The sequence below is a fragment of the Ambystoma mexicanum genome, chromosome 5p, assembly GCF_040938575.1.
Source record: "Ambystoma mexicanum isolate Mex_15411 chromosome 5p, UKY_AmexF1_1, whole genome shotgun sequence".
Taxonomy (NCBI): domain Eukaryota; kingdom Metazoa; phylum Chordata; class Amphibia; order Caudata; family Ambystomatidae; genus Ambystoma; species Ambystoma mexicanum.
In genome coordinates this window covers 411,127,710-411,144,497 of record NC_090930.1, presented here as the reverse complement: position 1 = coordinate 411,144,497, position 16,788 = coordinate 411,127,710, and the positions used below count along the sequence as shown (strand labels likewise).

The 16,788-nt window shown below is 44.7% G+C and overlaps 1 protein-coding gene across 3 annotated transcripts in view; it reads left to right on the top strand.

Moving 5' to 3' along the window:
* ATP11C (ATPase phospholipid transporting 11C) overlaps nucleotides 1-16,788 on the top strand; it is a 1,508,462-nt gene that overhangs the window by 258,651 nt on the left and 1,233,023 nt on the right. For 2 of the 3 annotated variants that reach the window (XM_069612797.1, XM_069612798.1), the window contains exon 1: nucleotides 8,456-8,536. The exons of the other annotated variant lie outside the window; for it this stretch is intronic. In XM_069612797.1, the coding sequence (XP_069468898.1) occupies nucleotides 8,483-8,536 (54 nt within the window). In that variant the 5' untranslated portion in view covers nucleotides 8,456-8,482. Of the gene's footprint in view, nucleotides 1-8,455; nucleotides 8,537-16,788 lie in introns of those variants that run through there. 3 annotated transcript variants of the gene reach the window in all.

Sequence of the window (16,788 nt, the reverse complement as noted above, 5' to 3'; positions counted from 1 at the left end):
TGCCACCGCCCAGCGGCCTTTTTCACCCGAAATCAAGCAGCACCTCCATGTGTCTTCTTCTACAAGCACTGAGTTGACCCACAGGGGAGCCAAAAAAGCTGTGCGCTCTGGATTTAAGGTGGGGCAATTTAACAGCAGACGGCGAACTGTTTCTTGATTATGCAGAGTTTTGCACAGTCTACATGTTGTAAAACTAGCTTGGCTTCTTATCGCTAGGATCTCTCGGGTGTGAAGAAGATTAAGCCGTGCTCTTAGGAAGATATTTCTGAGCTTTTTACCTGGAAATTTTGTGCAATAAGCCAGAGGACTTTTTAACTTATTGTATGAAGATGTTTCAGGAGCTTGAATGCCACTGCCTGTTCGCCTGTAGTTATCCAGTCCTGGTTTTTCAGCTTTTGGATCACTCTTTGTGGATTTACTATTAAGTCATCTGTTGTGCATGCTAGGTTTTCCAGTTTGTCTTTTTGGCGATCAGTCCAATTTCGGAGGGCTTGGCATTTGGTTGACATGAGCTCATTGCCAATGATGCTGAAAATCGGGAGACCATCTTGTATCAGTGTCTTCCTGTAGATGGACAATGAGGCCACACTGACAGTTGCTTCCAGCGACAGCAGTCCCAGCTCTCTTCTCACCGCCGATATTGGTATTGAGTTTGGCAGACCCAGGACCGTTTTCCAGATGTATCCCTCCAGTTTCTTCCAGACAAAAGTCGGCCTGGTGATTGTGGCATCCATGCCGTATGTTAATGCTGGAACTATTTTGCCTTTGTAAAAGTTAATAGCTGGTAGCAGCGAAAATTTGCTGAACTTTCGGTCGATCAGCCTCAGTTGCGAGGTCAAGTTTTTTGCTTTGTCCCAGAGATATTGTTGCATTTTGGCCTCATCTAGTGAGCCATCAATGATGACTCCAAGGTACTTGAAGTGGGAAACAACCTCAATTTGTGTTCTGTTTACTGACCCGGTTTTGGGCATTTTCTTAGGCTGTCGATTCTTGCCAAAAATCATGATTTTGGTCTTGCTGCTGTTTATAGAGAGGTTGTTGGTTGCCATGTATTTGGCCAGGTTATCCAGCTGTCATTGGAGGCCTACTGGCGTCTGGTCAAGAAGTATCATGTCATCTGCGTATAAGATTTGTGATACCTTGATATTGCCTATTTTCGGGGGAAAGGAACAGACATCTGCTTCCGAGTCTTTAAAGTCCCCAAGGAAGGCCACAAAAAGGGCCAGAGCCAAGGGGCAACCTTGCTTGACTCCTCTTTCGGCTTGGATTTCTTTCGAGAGTGTGCCTTGTCTGTTCAGACGTACGCAAACAGAGGTCGTGGTATGGAGCGCTATTATAGGATTCAGAATTTCTTCAGGGCAGCTTCAAAGTTTTTAATTTTCTCCAAAGGAGCATTCTGTCCACTTTATCAAACGCCTGCGACAGGTCTATAAATGCAGCGTAGACAGTGGGTGATCCCCGTTTTATTTTTGCCTTCAGAATGCTTAGTAGGAGGATGTTCACTGAGGTACTGCCGTTCTTCTTAAAGCCCGTCTGAAAGTGATCGGTGCAGGGAGCCATTTTCACCCAGTGTTGAAAATGTTGTAGACGGAGGGTTCACAATATGCGAACAGGGCAGGGGAAAGCAGCTGAGACACGTGAAAGGTACACAAGATACATGTTTGGTTTCATGACAGGAAAATACCAGCTCGACTCCACTACCCTGATAGATGGGAGTTGTCACAGCTCTATTGGGGCGTCCTCCTATTTCTGAAAACTTCAGTTTCAGCTTTACAAAACCAGAAGAAATCCGACTGCACACACATAGTGCGAGTCCCCAGCCCTGAAGAAAGTGGTTACACTTACTGCTATACCACTGAAACTGGTCGGCTTTTCGTGTGATCTGAGTAGACCAACACGTATCAGGAAGATCCCTACATCAGATCTCCTCCTCTGATCCCAACACCAAGAAGGGATCTCTGACTTTTACTGATAGTGGAACGGAGCTCACGTATATATAATATTAGAAAAAAGCAGATCTCCGAAATCTTCCCCCTAAACAAATAGGAGTTACCTCTGTCTACTAGCCAGCTCTGACTAGCTATAGTTAAGGTTTAACACTCTCTATAATTTTAATTAGTTGTAAAATCCAGAAAACGCGAATAAAAATGTCATTGTTTATTTGGAAAACAACGTTGAAAATAAACCCCAAATTGTGTGGAACCCTGAAGGCAAAACTCAGGAATCTTTAAAAATGGAGCAAAAACCCAAAAGAGAAGCAATAACAGAATAAATTTAACTCGAATCCGAGTGTGATATAACATTAGGGAAGATTTGAGGTTTCGACTCCCAACCCAAGTTCAAATTTTGTGGACATCTTGCAAATAGTTTGCCCATAATATCCAAAAGTGCTATGGGACGGTAGTTAGCCGGGTCTTCCCTGCTTCCTTTCTTAAAGATCGGAACGACCGTTGCTTTTGTCCATGAGGCTGGAATCTGTCTGCTGTTTCTGCAATGGTTGAACAGAAGGCTGATAAACTCTGTCCATTCATTTATGTATCTTTTTAGGTCAGTGTTGGTGAGACCATCGGGACTCGGAGCTCTAGATGTTTTAAGCTTTTGGATGAATAAGGTTATATCTGATTTTGAGGACAGATCAATCCAGGGAGACAAATTTGTCTCAGGGAAGGAGGACTCAGTTGTCAATGGGCTGACAAAATGATCTGTGAAAAATTTGACCCAGGCAGATTCTGTGACTGAATTTATCATATTGGCTCCCGGGTTTCTTCGTGATGTATTAATTAGGGCCCAGAAGTCTCCTGATCTTTTAGTCGAGAGGGTTCTCAACATAGTTTCCGCGTCATTTTGGTATAACTCGGCTCTGCGTGATCTGAGCTATGATTTGTAGATTATTTGCTCTTTGGACAACGTGTCCCACGACAGTTTGGTATTCTCAACTTTGGCTTTGCGTTTTAGTTTTCTCAATGCCCTTTTTTTCTGCTATTGGTTTATCGTAAACATGATTAAAGGTGATTGAGGGTTCCTTGAATTCTTTCTGTTTGGTCTTATGCTTGATCAGGATAGGAATATAATTTGGCCTTGATGTAAGTTCGGAGCTTGACGAAGCGTCCCCTGCTGTAGCATATTGATGTGTCTTGGCTCTCACACTAGCTGCTGTCAGGCGCAGCCGAGTTTGTTGAGGGTTGGACTTGACTGAGGCTGAGTAGGATTTGGTTTGGAGAGAATTGGAGGACCATGCCATAGAAAGCATGTTGTGGTCACTTGCCTTTGTTTTAACCACCTGGTAATGATCAATTTCTGGGAGCATGGCATTCGAAATAAAGATGTAGTCCAGGGTTGCCGATGCTGCTCCCCTTTCCCAGGTGGGGATCTGTGTGTGCCAGTCCTTGATCAAAGCAGAATTGTGTAGGTTTCTAGACGTCATCAAGTTCATCCATGCTCGTCCTCTTACTTTGGCTTGTTTCGTGGGGACAATTGATACACATCGGTCTTTAGGGTGAACGCAGTTTGAGTTCAGGTCCCCGCTGATTATTATGAATGCGGTATTCCATTCAATGACAATTGCGTCAATAGTTTTGGCCATTTTTTGGCAGAAGTCTGTAATCGACGTTCTTTGAGGATTCCAGTAGGTAGTAATTACTGCAAGAGGAGTCGATGTCCAAGATCTTGTAGTTTTTGAAAAATGATTCCATTGTATAAGGATAGCCAAGACCCCATAAGATCTTACAATCGACTTGACAATCTTCAGGTCCTGACCTGTCCGAACTGCGATTAGTAGGCCTGAAGAGGGACGGCCCATCAGACCTCCTATAGCTGGTGAGGTTTCAATTTCAAAGCCGTCCATAGATGGTTTCTCAAGAAGCAAAGTCTCTTATAGACAGAGAATGTCAAATTGACCTAGATCCTCACTGCTGGGATCGGTTAAATGGGCATGGCCTCTGATGTTCCATGATGCTAACGTCAGCGCCTTCTGATGGTAGGATTTGTAATCTTCGTTCCATGATTGCTATCTTCTTCGATTTGGATTTAGGGCCCCTTTTAGCTACTTCCATGGACCGCCTGGCATTGTCTTTTTTTACGTCAGCTGGCGTGTCGCAGGGTCACTTTGTCGGCGATTCCTGTCTGAAGTTTCTATAGCTGTCGGTTCTTGTTCGGTGTGGAGAGCGGTCTCTAAGACTTTGTCTTCTTTGATATCCCCGCTGTCTGTCATTGTATAAGTGGCCCGGTCTGGACCAGGTTCTTTCTTTAGGTTCTCGAGAGAAGAATACCTCCGTTGAGCCGGCCGAATGTTTGCGATGATGATTCTTATCTGTTGGCTCCCCAAAATGGGTCTTCAATTCTGCTCTTCGGGAAGTATGGTGGTCTGTAGAAGTGGGTTCATGATTTCTGATAATTGTAGCCTGTTCGTCAGGGCTTGGGCTTCTTAGTTCGGATAGAAGAAAGCCGGCTAGTTTTAGCCCTTTTCCAGCCTCCCGAGTCAGATCTTGAATTGCAGTTGCCCTAATGTGCAGATAAGCTTTAGCCTTGCCGTCTCTATGATACGGCTCGATGAGCTTAAAGTCTTCTTTTTTCAGTTTATTAAGACCAGTTATAGTTGCTGCAATTTTCAGCACTGATCTCCGATTCAGGATCATGTATTTGTCTTTACTTGAGGCCTGCTCTAATATAAAAAGGCGGATGGTTTTGTCCATAGTCGGAGCATGTTTCTTCAAATGCTAACCTGCTGACGTATGTGTTTAAATTAATTATTGGTTGTGTAAGGCCAAAGTATTAACGGCATTCAATAATAAATTATGCCCATAAAAGTCAAATGGAATAAACACCCACAAACGCCAATGCTTGCTTTTTGTGTGGTGTGCACCACAAAGGCCATCCATGCTGTCCTGCATATGTCTTTTCTGTTTTTTCGAGGTTTTGTGAAGCTTTGTTACGAGTACGTTCCCGTAATGTGTTACATGTTTAAGGCTGTGTGCCAAACTTCTTGCTAAAGCCGTGTTAATCATTTTGAATTCAAAGCGATGTACCCTTGCTGGCCTCATTTTTTTTTGTTTCTATTTTAAATTTTTGGTGCATTTCTATTTTTTTGTATTTCAGTAATTATCCGCCCATCCACTGTGTGTTGTTATGAACAGTCCTTTGGTTTTATAACGGGGTGTGTATTCAAGAACTGTGCTATTCTAGCAGAACAGAGAAGAACAATTAGTCTGTAGTTTAGTTTACTTTCGAAGAAAAACCCTTTTAAAAATTGAAGAGAGCCGCAATGCAACAGAAATCTGGAAGGGGGAGGAAGGGCCGGTTGTATTGTTTTGCAAGATTTGGTGAGTTGTTACCATGTACACGTTTTACTGTTGTCTTTTAGAGATTCCGTGGGGGCGTGGGCGGGCAGTGAAATCTAACTGTGCAATTCTTGGAGTCTGTATTGGGATACCGGAATGCTGCAGATGTGTCCTGACTCGATTTGGCTCTGAATTAGAACTTCAAAGGCGAGGGAGGCCCCGCACTGCATTCCAGGATGTAGATGCCCCACGCCCCAGGGCCTAGTCGCTTACATATACAGCTGCTGCAAGTGAGGCTGCCAATGGAGATGGTCAGGAGTTTTGGCAAACTCCACATTTTCTAGCTTTTTACATTTCTTCGAGTAAAACGTTTAGATCTTTTGAGCAATAATGGGCTAGGAATGGAACTAGGGAGCAGGATCTCCTGTTCTCATTGAATAAATAGTTCGAGTAAAGCAGAAAACCTCTTGACTTGACCCTTTCTTGAAAGATGGCACTCGTTTATCAGGCATGGGTAAGCTGTATTTATGGCCATCGGCAAATCGCTTGAAGTTCCCCAGAGTCTCCTGCAGAGGGCACTGCTTTTGCACCTAAAGAGTTACTGTTTGTACCTAGTTTGTCCGATACTCCCTGCATTGACTGTCATGTTTTTGGCATGTCTCCGGTGCGAACTGGCAGAATGTTGTATTTTTAGATCCCACCTATTTTTTAATACTCTTATATAATTATTGTCTTTCTTAAGTTCTTCATAGGAACTGAAAACTGGTTCTTTAAAAGGGACACCTTCTTTCTGCCTGCAGATGGATAATCTTTAAAGCAATATTAGCAGATTTCCTGCTGCCTCCTGGAAGGGTTTGTATTTAACTATTGTGGTCATCAGCCTCTGCAGCATACCCAATCGTCCATTCTCACTTTGGAGACATTATTTAGCTCTCGGATGAGGGTGAAGGGGCATCAGGGTGGGCAGGAATTCCAGGAGTGGGGAGGCAGACCCATCTAGCCTGACCAAAGCTGGTGCTGGAAAATATGAAGACCTACCCTGCCTCTTGATCCTCGCAATCCTACCTAATCGCTGCGTGGGACTCTGGCTGGGGCAGTAGACGCAGGAGATGGGCAGAGTAGGTTGGATTTCCATTCTTCCGATGGAGCCGCTCATTAGAAATGCTGGGGTCCACCCCGCTGGGGAACTAGGGTTGCCAAGAATGTTGATGCACTGAACGTCTCGAGTGAATTATCAATAAATCATTCATGGAAGCTTGCAAGAAGACCTCTCGTCATGATGGTGAAAAGGGCACATGCCAAGGCATTTCCGGTGCATTGTGGAAAAACGAGCAATATCTCCTAGATTAAGAGAAAGCTGTCTCCGTGAATAAACCACTGATTGCAGGGGATTTGTGTTTAGTGCAAACACATCTCATCTGTTTGAGTTTTGGAAAAGGCCTTGGATTAAGAATTTGAATAAAGTCTTTCTCCCACTTTCTAGGTTTTATCGCACCCCTTCATAAAGCAGTCGCTCCTTTTTTGTGCTTTTTGTCCCCGTTACCCACAATTCATAATACTGCAGCTTTCTCTTATGACCAAGAAAGCGCATGCAGTGTCAAGGAGCGAAATAATGATTTGTTGTGTCACAGACAAAAATGGCTCCAAGAGACCCAGTGAGCAGGTGCAACCTCTGTGGGGCAAGGGGCTGCCCACGTGGGATACCAATGAATACTGTGTCTATTATTCATGACCAAATATGCTCTCAATTTCTTCCGAAGTGTCTTAATGCTCCGAAACACACGTTTTGATTTTAAAAGATGTATCATGTTCCTTCCTTTTAACACACTTCCCAGTAATGAGTATATTGTGGCATGGAGATCTATGTAGTAAATGTCACTGTGAACATGACGTAGAGACAGCGAGACATTTACTCACTATATGCACACATTTGAGCATTTCTTTATTATAGGGGCTATAATGGTTTGATGAGTAATTTAGCTATGATTGCCTCGGACCAATTCTGGCTGCTATATATGCGGCTCGCTCTCTGGTATACAATGGTGCTGCATATTCTATATGGAAAAATAATGTTAAGTGCTTTAATTTTATGATTATTAATTGACACATTTTCCTATGCTACGTATTAATTTATATGAATTTACATTGTATTATAATGTTTTATGATGTAATATGGTACAAGTATATCTAATGACTGTGTCATAAGACTGGGTATATAAGGTAGGTCAAAGCACATTACATTAATTGAAACAAAACAAAGCAAAACAAATGTATCGCTTCAGATGCATTTAAAAAGGTGGCTTCTGGTAGCCATTGGTCTGAAGTTAAAGCTGCTCTTCTAGCATACAAGCAGGAGCTAGGTAGCTAGGGTGACCAGATGTCTCGATTTTGCTGGGACTATCCTGGAATTTGGTGCTCTGTCCCCCTATTCAAGATTGTTTCCATTGGAAACTGCAGCAGTCCTGTTTTTTTGTAGTAGGTCTCGCACAGAAGAAACGCTGCATTTTACATCTTAGGATAGTGTTCATTCGTGTTAAAGTAATTACAATGTGCTTATTTGAACAGGTACACTTAAACCCTCTTCTCTTATAAACGCTACTGAAGTGTGGTGCCTTGACGGCCACTTTCAGGAGTTAGTCCGACTTTTATGTTAGTTGCCCTGTCCCGGTTTTGGACTTCTTAAATCTGGCCACCCTATAGGTAGCTCCCCATAGCCTTGCAATGTGATCTTTACCTAAAGAACTCGCACTGCTGCCTCTGCGATTCAGTTTTGAGCAACCTGTATGTCAGTGTGGCCTGTTCCCTCTAATCATTCTTATTTTTGTATTGCCATTGTTGATAATCTACACAAGGTACCTCAATGCATTTCCAGCCATGCACATTGTTGTATACGTAAGACTAATGTTGCCCCTTTTTTATGGCCTGTTGCATGTGCAGATTTACTTTCTAAACCCCCAAAGGTTCCTTGCAGTGATTAGCCTCCTGCCCAGAGTGAACTGTTAGTTTTTTCTCTTGCCTAACTCTCTCATTGAAATGTGGCTGAGAGTTCATGCACTGCTTTGCACACAGAGCGGCTGACCTTTGCCCGTGCTTGCAGTCTGCAGCTGGCAATGTTTAAAAGGTCTGTGAGCCCTTCTGCCCTGCAGAGCATGTCATCCAGTGCTTTAGGAGTGCCGGGGAGGAAGGTGGGCCGCTTCTGGAAGGAGATGGGCACATCCTACCTGCAGGAAGAATCGTGCTATGCGCTTTGGTCCCGCTGGGTAAGCAGGTGCCCGTATAATGCTGGCCTATGGAGCACAGTCTCCGACTGGTAACTAACCTTCATGCAGTCCAGAGAATCGAAAGTCTGCCCCCAGACCCCACTGCAATGGGATTGCTGTAACTCCGACCCGACAGAGGCTCGGCTTGTGCTGGATTCAGTATGCTGATGGAAATGCTGGTCCACTTTCCAAGGCCACTTTCAAGACACATCAATGTAAAGGTGTAAACGTCGATACTTTCAAAGCAAAGGTTCCTCGACGTTTGTGCAGATTATCGGGGTATCCAGTTCAAATTTCGAATGCCCCTTTTCGAATGCCTTTATGTTGAAAAAAAAAAGTACAAAAAATAAAAATCTGAATATTTTGTTTATTTTATATGTTTATTTTTGGTTTAGTTTGTTAAAAAAATCGAGAAAAAGGCATTCGAAAATGTGACATTAGAAAATGTTACTATAAACCGATTATCGGAGTATTATCATTGCTGAGAAGCGATTTATTTTTTTACAAGCGCGTCATGCAGCTTTCAATGTAGGTTCAACGGAGGATGCATTGCATAGAATATTGGAAATGCAGCCTGCCTTTGCTCCCCGACATGCTGCTGTAGGATCTATGTGATCACTGTCAAGCACATAATTCCGACGACCGAAAATGCCGACTTTTTTTTGTTTTAACCCCCTTTACACCACATATATATGCAGGGGGACCCCCGCAGCACCCCATATTACTATAATATCACATACCGCCCGCATATGTATGTGGTGTAAGGGGGCGTGTTTAAAAAAAAAAAAAGAACTCGGAATTTCGGCCGTCGGAATTATGAGGGCGACATTTTGGCCCATTACTGTTGTATGGTATTCCGGACGCATTGAGCACCCATTGCAATGTTTGGAAGGGAGTTTTGCACCACATTACGGTGTTCTAGCCGTTTTGTTGATTTGTGTGGCACACAGTGTGGGTAGTTGGAATCTCACTTTTTGGCATAGCTTCTGATGTCCCGCCAGCGCCCTGTTGTGTGTATGCTCCATATTGAGATGCAGACCGTGCACAGCTGTGTTTGTAGATGAGGGTGGGTGATGAGCTTTGCAAAAAGTGCTTGTTTAGCCCTTTGCGTTCCATATCCAGTAACATGAAAGTACACAGCATTCGCCTCCTAACAGGAGTGCCATAAAGCAGACCCAGCAAACAAACCAACTGCCTGCCATCCAATGAAGTGGCCCTTAGCTCGTATTCATCATAGGGTTCCCACCCATGGGAGACTTCTTACAACCCGAGTTAAGAGCTGTTGGTTTATTCAATAGCCCAACTATGCAATTCATTAACGTTTACATATAATCGGCCAGGCAGAGTCAGAATACTTTCCTACATTAAGCTTCTTGCTTGCATCCCACTTTTAGCAAACTGATTCTGCACATGTTCCTGCTTTTCTTCTGGGGTGTAGAGGCTGATTTGGTGCACTATGAAAGCCACTGCACCTCTTTCTCGTGACGATGTACTTCATACATTAGATGTCAATGGCAGATTTTGGATCACAATCTGGCACCATCTGCTCTTCCGCTGAGAAATAGTAAAGCAGCGTGGGTTAATAATTGTTGGTTTGCTCGATCACTTGTGAAGACCAACCACTCTGGTCAAGTAATCATTACCTTCAAACAGCCCTATGTTTCAGCTTGTTCCTCAAAAACCCGGATTTCGAGTAGGAGTGCTTGCCGGTCATGGAAATCCATGATTTTGAAGCATTTAAATCATCGAGGCAAGGAGACGCAGAGTGACTGGAATCTTCATTTCTGTAGACTATGTAAAGGCAGAACACCCAGGTCCACACACCCTCCATTACCCACCCTACCAGAGACGGGGTGATCTCTCTCTCCCATAGCTTGCCGATCCCTTGCTAGCACACTGTCCAGCCTCCCCCGTTAGCTCCCTGCTCCCTTGTTTCTCTCCCCATGATCTTCCCGCTATGCTTTAAAGCGCGTTGTTGCTTCCTGAAGCCAGGTCCATGCTCAAGTGCCCCAATAATAATAATCGTCATGACATGGGCTGCCGATCCTTCCACTGTGGGGCATCGTAGACGGGGCTGGTACCACAGGAAAGCAATTCTATGAGATCGCTCATGGCACCACCAGCCTCCAGAGTCTCAGAATGATATGATATGGCATTTATAACGCGCCTATACACACGTGTTTGACAATGCAGATATCAGAACTAGCCCAGTTGCAACCGGCAGAGGGTGTTTCAAGTGTCACTTCTTCTAGGACGACATAAATGTTTGCACCGGCACCAAATGTGAGTGCTGTTTGTTTCAACAGGCACTGGTGTAGAGTGGTCACATACATGTAGGCTTTCTTTCACCACCTTTTTGTAGCTGTTGTCAGGAAATGTCCCAGAAAATGTATTTTCTGCTGTGTGTTCTCGAAGTGTGGATTGTAATAGTGTGACTGAGGCTATGTGACTGAGGCTAGACTACAAAGAATAGGTTTCACTCCTTTGCTGAGGAGAGTTTGAAATAACAGTTGTAAGTCAGTAGTTTGTAGACTTACAAGAGTGGGGAAGAAGATAACGATGTCCATAGCACTAAGCAAGTAGTTGCGCTAGTGATTGAAAGCTATGCAAGGCAAGGGGATGGTAAAGCCTAATTATGAGCCAGGGTGCAGCGCTAGAATGTAGGAAGGGCATGGTGTTTTTTTTCAAATCTCCCTCAAACCCCCTCTCTTGACTTTTGGTGCTAATGCAGGATTGGTACAGGGCCAGAACACGGTACACCCTTTTTCGGCATAGCCAATTTGGCGTGACCATTCCAGCGCTGGCATCTTTTGGCGCCAGCATGTTTCGGCGCAACTGCACAGTTTTTCAAATAAAAACAAAATTTAAACATGGTTGCTGTCTTGAACCCTGGCCTTCAGGAATTCGAGAGCGAAGAGCTGACCACTGGGCTATGGAGATCTTATTAATTTCAGTTGCACCAGTTGCTTATATTAACATGGGCTACTCAGAACGCTCATATAGCTCAATATATGTAACTGGTGCAATCAAAATTGATAAGAGCTCTATGGTTTTGCGGTTAACTCATCAGTCACCCAACCCTGCAGGTCAGGGTTAGGCGCGCCAAACCGGCTTCTGTGGTGAAACATCTGCACCAAATCGGCCCGTGCCGAACTGGCAGCGCCGAAATGTCCTGCTCCGCCTGAACACACGCAGGCATTGGATGATTTGGTTTATTGTGATTAGTTACCTGAGGAAGCCAAATGTTGGAGCCATTAAGTTCCTGCTTGTAGCCTGGCTGAACCTCCAGCTATTTCTACCAGGACCTACTTTAGCCTCCCTAGGGCCAACTGGTTCAATAGAAACATACCCATGCGACATTCACTCTGTGTGTTTGGAAGTGTGTGTAAAGGACCATTATCACACATCTAGAAGATATTTGAATCATAGTGGATCATATGCAGTGGACAAAAGATTAGAGTTTGCATTTCATGTGGAAACTAAATTTGCCGGTCAAGTGGCACAGCGAGTAGAGCGCTCGGTGCAGAGCTTGCTAACGCAGGTTCGAATCCCGGCAGGGCCAAACTCAGCCTTTCATCCTTCCGAGGTCGAGGTCGATTAATGAGCACCACACACTGTGGGTAATAATAAGCAGCGCTCAGATACCTGAGGGTTTGTAGCGCTATACAAATGCAAAATGAAATTGTGGCACAGGGTGTTCGAGCTCCTCGTTTCCCAGGCATAGCTCCTGCTTACTGGGTGATGTCTGCAATACAGGAGCTTCTTTTAGTGCCTGATGGAGACCAGCAATATATCCTATTACAAAGCTTCCTTTATTCCAGTACTGCTTTAAAGAGGTGGGATTTGGAATGAGAAAAGGAAGTCATTTTGAAACTGCGATCACATAGTTTCTACTGAAATTCAGGAAAAATGGATAAAAGAGATCAAAATTTTGTGCCTCATCACGAGTTGGACGGTAGCTCTTAAATGCGGTGGTAACGGGGTTACCGCCACATTTAAGGGTCTGCCCAATCATGAGTATGGGGTGTTTACCCAGCTCAGAGCTGGGGATGAACATACAGAAAAATTCAGATTTCCGGTGCAATTACTGCACGGTAATACTGCTGGCGGTAATGGCGCCGAAAATACCCCATTGGGCCCAATGGACTCAATGGGAAATGGGGAATAATGTTTAAAGCCCAAACCGTGATCTGGAAGTAATTCCACTGGATGGGTGGGCAGTAATGCAAATAAAGTTGGGCAGTATCCCAGTTGGGATGCCGCCCAACTCGTGATGAAGCCCTTCATCTAGAAAGAGCTTGACACGTGTAGGCCGCATGGCATAGTTTAGGGATAGAGAATGTATACTCAGAGCAGTAACCAATCCTGGTGTAAAACCAAGAACATTTTGTTTTACGATCAATCGGGCTACGTTTAAACAGGTGACCCTATACAAATATCTGAGTGTTGGTGGATGATCAGTTTAGATGGACAGCTCATTGGCAATCTGTTTGCTCTTGGTGCCCACAGCAATTAGGAGCTTTAAACAAGTTTGCGGGCAGGCAAGGTGACCATTCTGTGCAGGCTCTAGTAACCGTCTATCTAGCAGAAATTCTCCCATGTATTGTATACTGAGGTGAAATTTGGGTATAGGAGTATGAGGAGTTGAATTGTAAGACAAGATGTTGAAATCCCTAGTAAGGCTGTCTAACTCCTTGCCTACGTATTATATCCAACTAGAATTCAATCTACAATCCATCTCCTTTATGATTGTTCAAAAAAGGTTAATGTTCTATGGGAGAGCCATATCGTGTACATTACTCCATAGGTTGGTCCAGACTTGTATGGTCATGCAGGAGCCAGTTTGCAATTGCTGCTTGAACATGCTTTTTTTCGACAACTGAAGTATGATATGATATGGCATTTGTAACGCACCTATACACAAGTGATTCAAGGCGCGACGAGGCGGGGGGGGGGGGCAAGGGGAGACAGACAACGATCCTACTAGGCCAGGTGTCATTCAGATCCCGCAAGTGCAAGGGTAGAGGGGAAGGGAAAAGTGCAGGGGGGGGGGGGAAGCTAGAGGGAAAAGTGCAGTACATGGTTATAGCATACAGGATAAATTACAAGAGCCAGCTGGTGGCAAGTGCAAGGTAAGTGCAGACAAGTGCTGGGAAGGGGGGCTGTAGGGATACAGACACAGTCCCGCAGTGCAGGGGTTGCCAGGGAGGCAGTGCAGGGGAGAGTGGCTGGGCCAAGGACCGAGAACGGTGAGTGGCCCAGTTGCAGATTCAGTGCAGTTTCAGTAATTTTAGCAGGGGAGAGGGGGAGAGAAGGCGGAGGCAAAGAGGGAGGTTTTGAGGTGCTTCCGGAACCGGAGATGGTTCTCCTCAAGTTTCAGGGAGGCAGGAAGGCTGTTGCAGAGGGAGGCCCCTGCAGCGGAGAGAGATCTGCCCTCAACTCGTTGTTTGGAGAAGCGGCTGACCCTGAGGGAGTTGGAGGCGGGTGAGCGAAGAGCACGAGAAGGAAGATATTTAGGAAGAGAGAGTTGAAGGTATTTTGGCCCAAGGCCCCAGACGGCCTTGTGGACAATGCAAAGGGTTTTGAACTTAATCCTCGCAGTCACTGGGAGCCAGTGTAGTGATTTCAGTCCTGGAGAGATACGGTCCCTGGGCTTGAGGTATGGGGCTCACATATTGATTTGTACTTGTCACAATTATCTTTTCCTGCCTGCAAACGTGTAGTCAAGAGTATTGAGTGAGTTTGATATTGCAAATTCGTTAACCTTGCTACTAAGATCAATAGCAGAGATTTTATTGAATATCTACAAAATAGATGTTTTTTTACCAGAATATGTAAGTGCTTAATTGGATAAAGGAATCTTATCTAGTGCGCCTGCCCTGAATGTTAAGTTTTGCTTGTGGTTAATTTGTTTCTTGACGGTGTGGCCTGGCAACATAACCTAGCATTGACTGATACCCACTAGTCAGTCTGTAAGTTTCAATTAAGGAGGTAGGTATGGTAGGTTACTTGCGCCTGGCCTTCAAGCTCACAAGAAGATTTTCGAAAGTAACTGTTTATAAGTATTTTATTTATTGGTTATAAACCAAAGTAGTGTTTTAATGGTTTTAAAAGTGCCAACATACTCATTTGGAGACGCATGCTATTGTTTCGGCCTTGATCAGGCTTTTTCAAGGCACACATTGTGATATATAGACAGTATTCACATGTGCAATATAGTCGGTGTAAACCAATACATAGTTATCTCACAGTACATAGTTCAAGCCCAGTATTTTAAACCAAACTTGAATACATCAAATATGAAAGTTCAAAACATTTTGAGTAGGCCATTAGTTCTTAAACATGCTTAGTAGCTAGATTCCATCTGGAATTCTAATATTCTTATAGTTCTTAGATCCTTAAGTCGGTCCCAGATTCAGGAATATTTGTAGTTCTGGTATGGTCTTATTGCTTTGGTGCATATATGTGCAATTCCTGGACTTTGCCAGAGCAAATGTATGTAAATGGCTTGTTTATCATGACCAAGAAACCCCTGCCCTTTCTTTTTTTTGTGTGCAAAGGGCAACACTATCCCGCTCATCTATTGCTTTCAACTGCCGGTAGTTGTACTGGGCTTCGCTCTAGGTTAATAGTATTGTGCAATATCAATTTCACAATACTGTGTCCGGTTTTCACTGGAGACCTTGATTCTCTGGCTGTGGTCTTACTGTCCACAACCGACTCTCTTGCTGCCCTGAAACCCTTTAAACCTTGTGCCTGCCCCTCTGAGCCAAGGTTTACAGAGGTTCTGGCAGTTCTTCGCCACCAGCCCTGCCGACGCGCTGAACGTAACTGTCGGCTAGCTTATTGCTCGCTTGTTCGCTCGGCTTTTTGCAAGGCCACGTCAGTTTACCAGCTCGCCATCTTCAAAGCAAAGCTGGTCTATTTCTCTGGACGTATTCAAGCCGCTGTAAACTCCTCCCGGGAGTTGTTTCAAGTGGTACAGGTGCTTTCAGCCCTGCCTTCGGCAAATTTGGTCATTCCTTCTATGCAACTCTGCACTTCGTTGTCCATTTACTTTCAAGACAAAATTGGCGCTATACGTCGGAAGATCTGACTCTTTGGCTGCGGATATGCAGGAAACGGTGGCCTCCGTGGATGCAACTGCCCCAGTCCTTTGAGAGTTGTTTCTCACTTTTTCTGAGGCAGATATTATACTGGCCACTCGCAGTCTGATGTCCATCTCCCCGGCCGATCCTATTGCTTTTGGAATTCTGAAAGAGATTCCCTCTATTGCTGCCTCAGTGACATCAGCAGTAAACTTGTCCCTCACGCAGGGCTATATAGCTACTCCTCTTAAGCACGCGTTGGTGATCCTGCTGCTTCTCTCAAATTTCCGTCCTATCTCACTTCTGTCTTTTCCAATGAAGTTGGTTGAAATTTTGGTTACCCCTCTTCTTCGCTCTTTCCTTGAAGGCGCTTATGTTCTGGATTCTTTCCAGTCGGGGTTCAGAAATGGTCTCTGTTAGAACACAGGGTGCCCTGCTAGGCCCCGCAGCAAGCTTCGTAGGTGTGAAGTGCCTGAGAGTCTCTGAACCAAACCAAGGACAAGGCAGCTGCCTCCAACACTCTCTGCAGCTTTGGGCCATCCGCCTTAGAGGATGACACAAGCCCAGTGAAGAAGCTAGGAGAAGTGCATCGGCAAGCATCTACCAACGTCTGCTTTAAAGGACATTTTCGAGCCAGTCGAGCTCCTTGAGCTGCAACCGACTGCACCGCTGACGGTTGTTGGGCCGCAGTCGCTAACACCGTCCGAGATGCCCCGACCAGTGCTTCAGAACTACGGACCAACACTACGACAATGAGTCCTGACTCTGAGCCACTGTGGGGACCAGCCTGCAGCCGTTCGTCCAGCCTGATACCCGCAGCTGTCTCCCGTCTTGAACTCTGTCGCAGTAGCTGCAAAACGCCCTGAAAATGTCTCAATATTATCGAGCACCAAGAATATCTACAGTACAATGTAAATTGTGGTTCTGTCCCCATGGTCCTTCTCTGAAGGCCCCTAGTGGCATTTTACGACCCATTGCTCCCTTTGTGTTGAAACCAAGTATCCTTGAACTATTGCAATTAATTACTTAACCGACTACCTTCCAGAGTGCATCCCTTTTCCTTCTTTGAAACTGTCTGTCGTCTGCATTCCTTTACAAGGTGTGCTGTATTTCGTAGTGTTCTAGAACTGTCTTTTGTGATGATAATAAAGTAGATATTTGTGT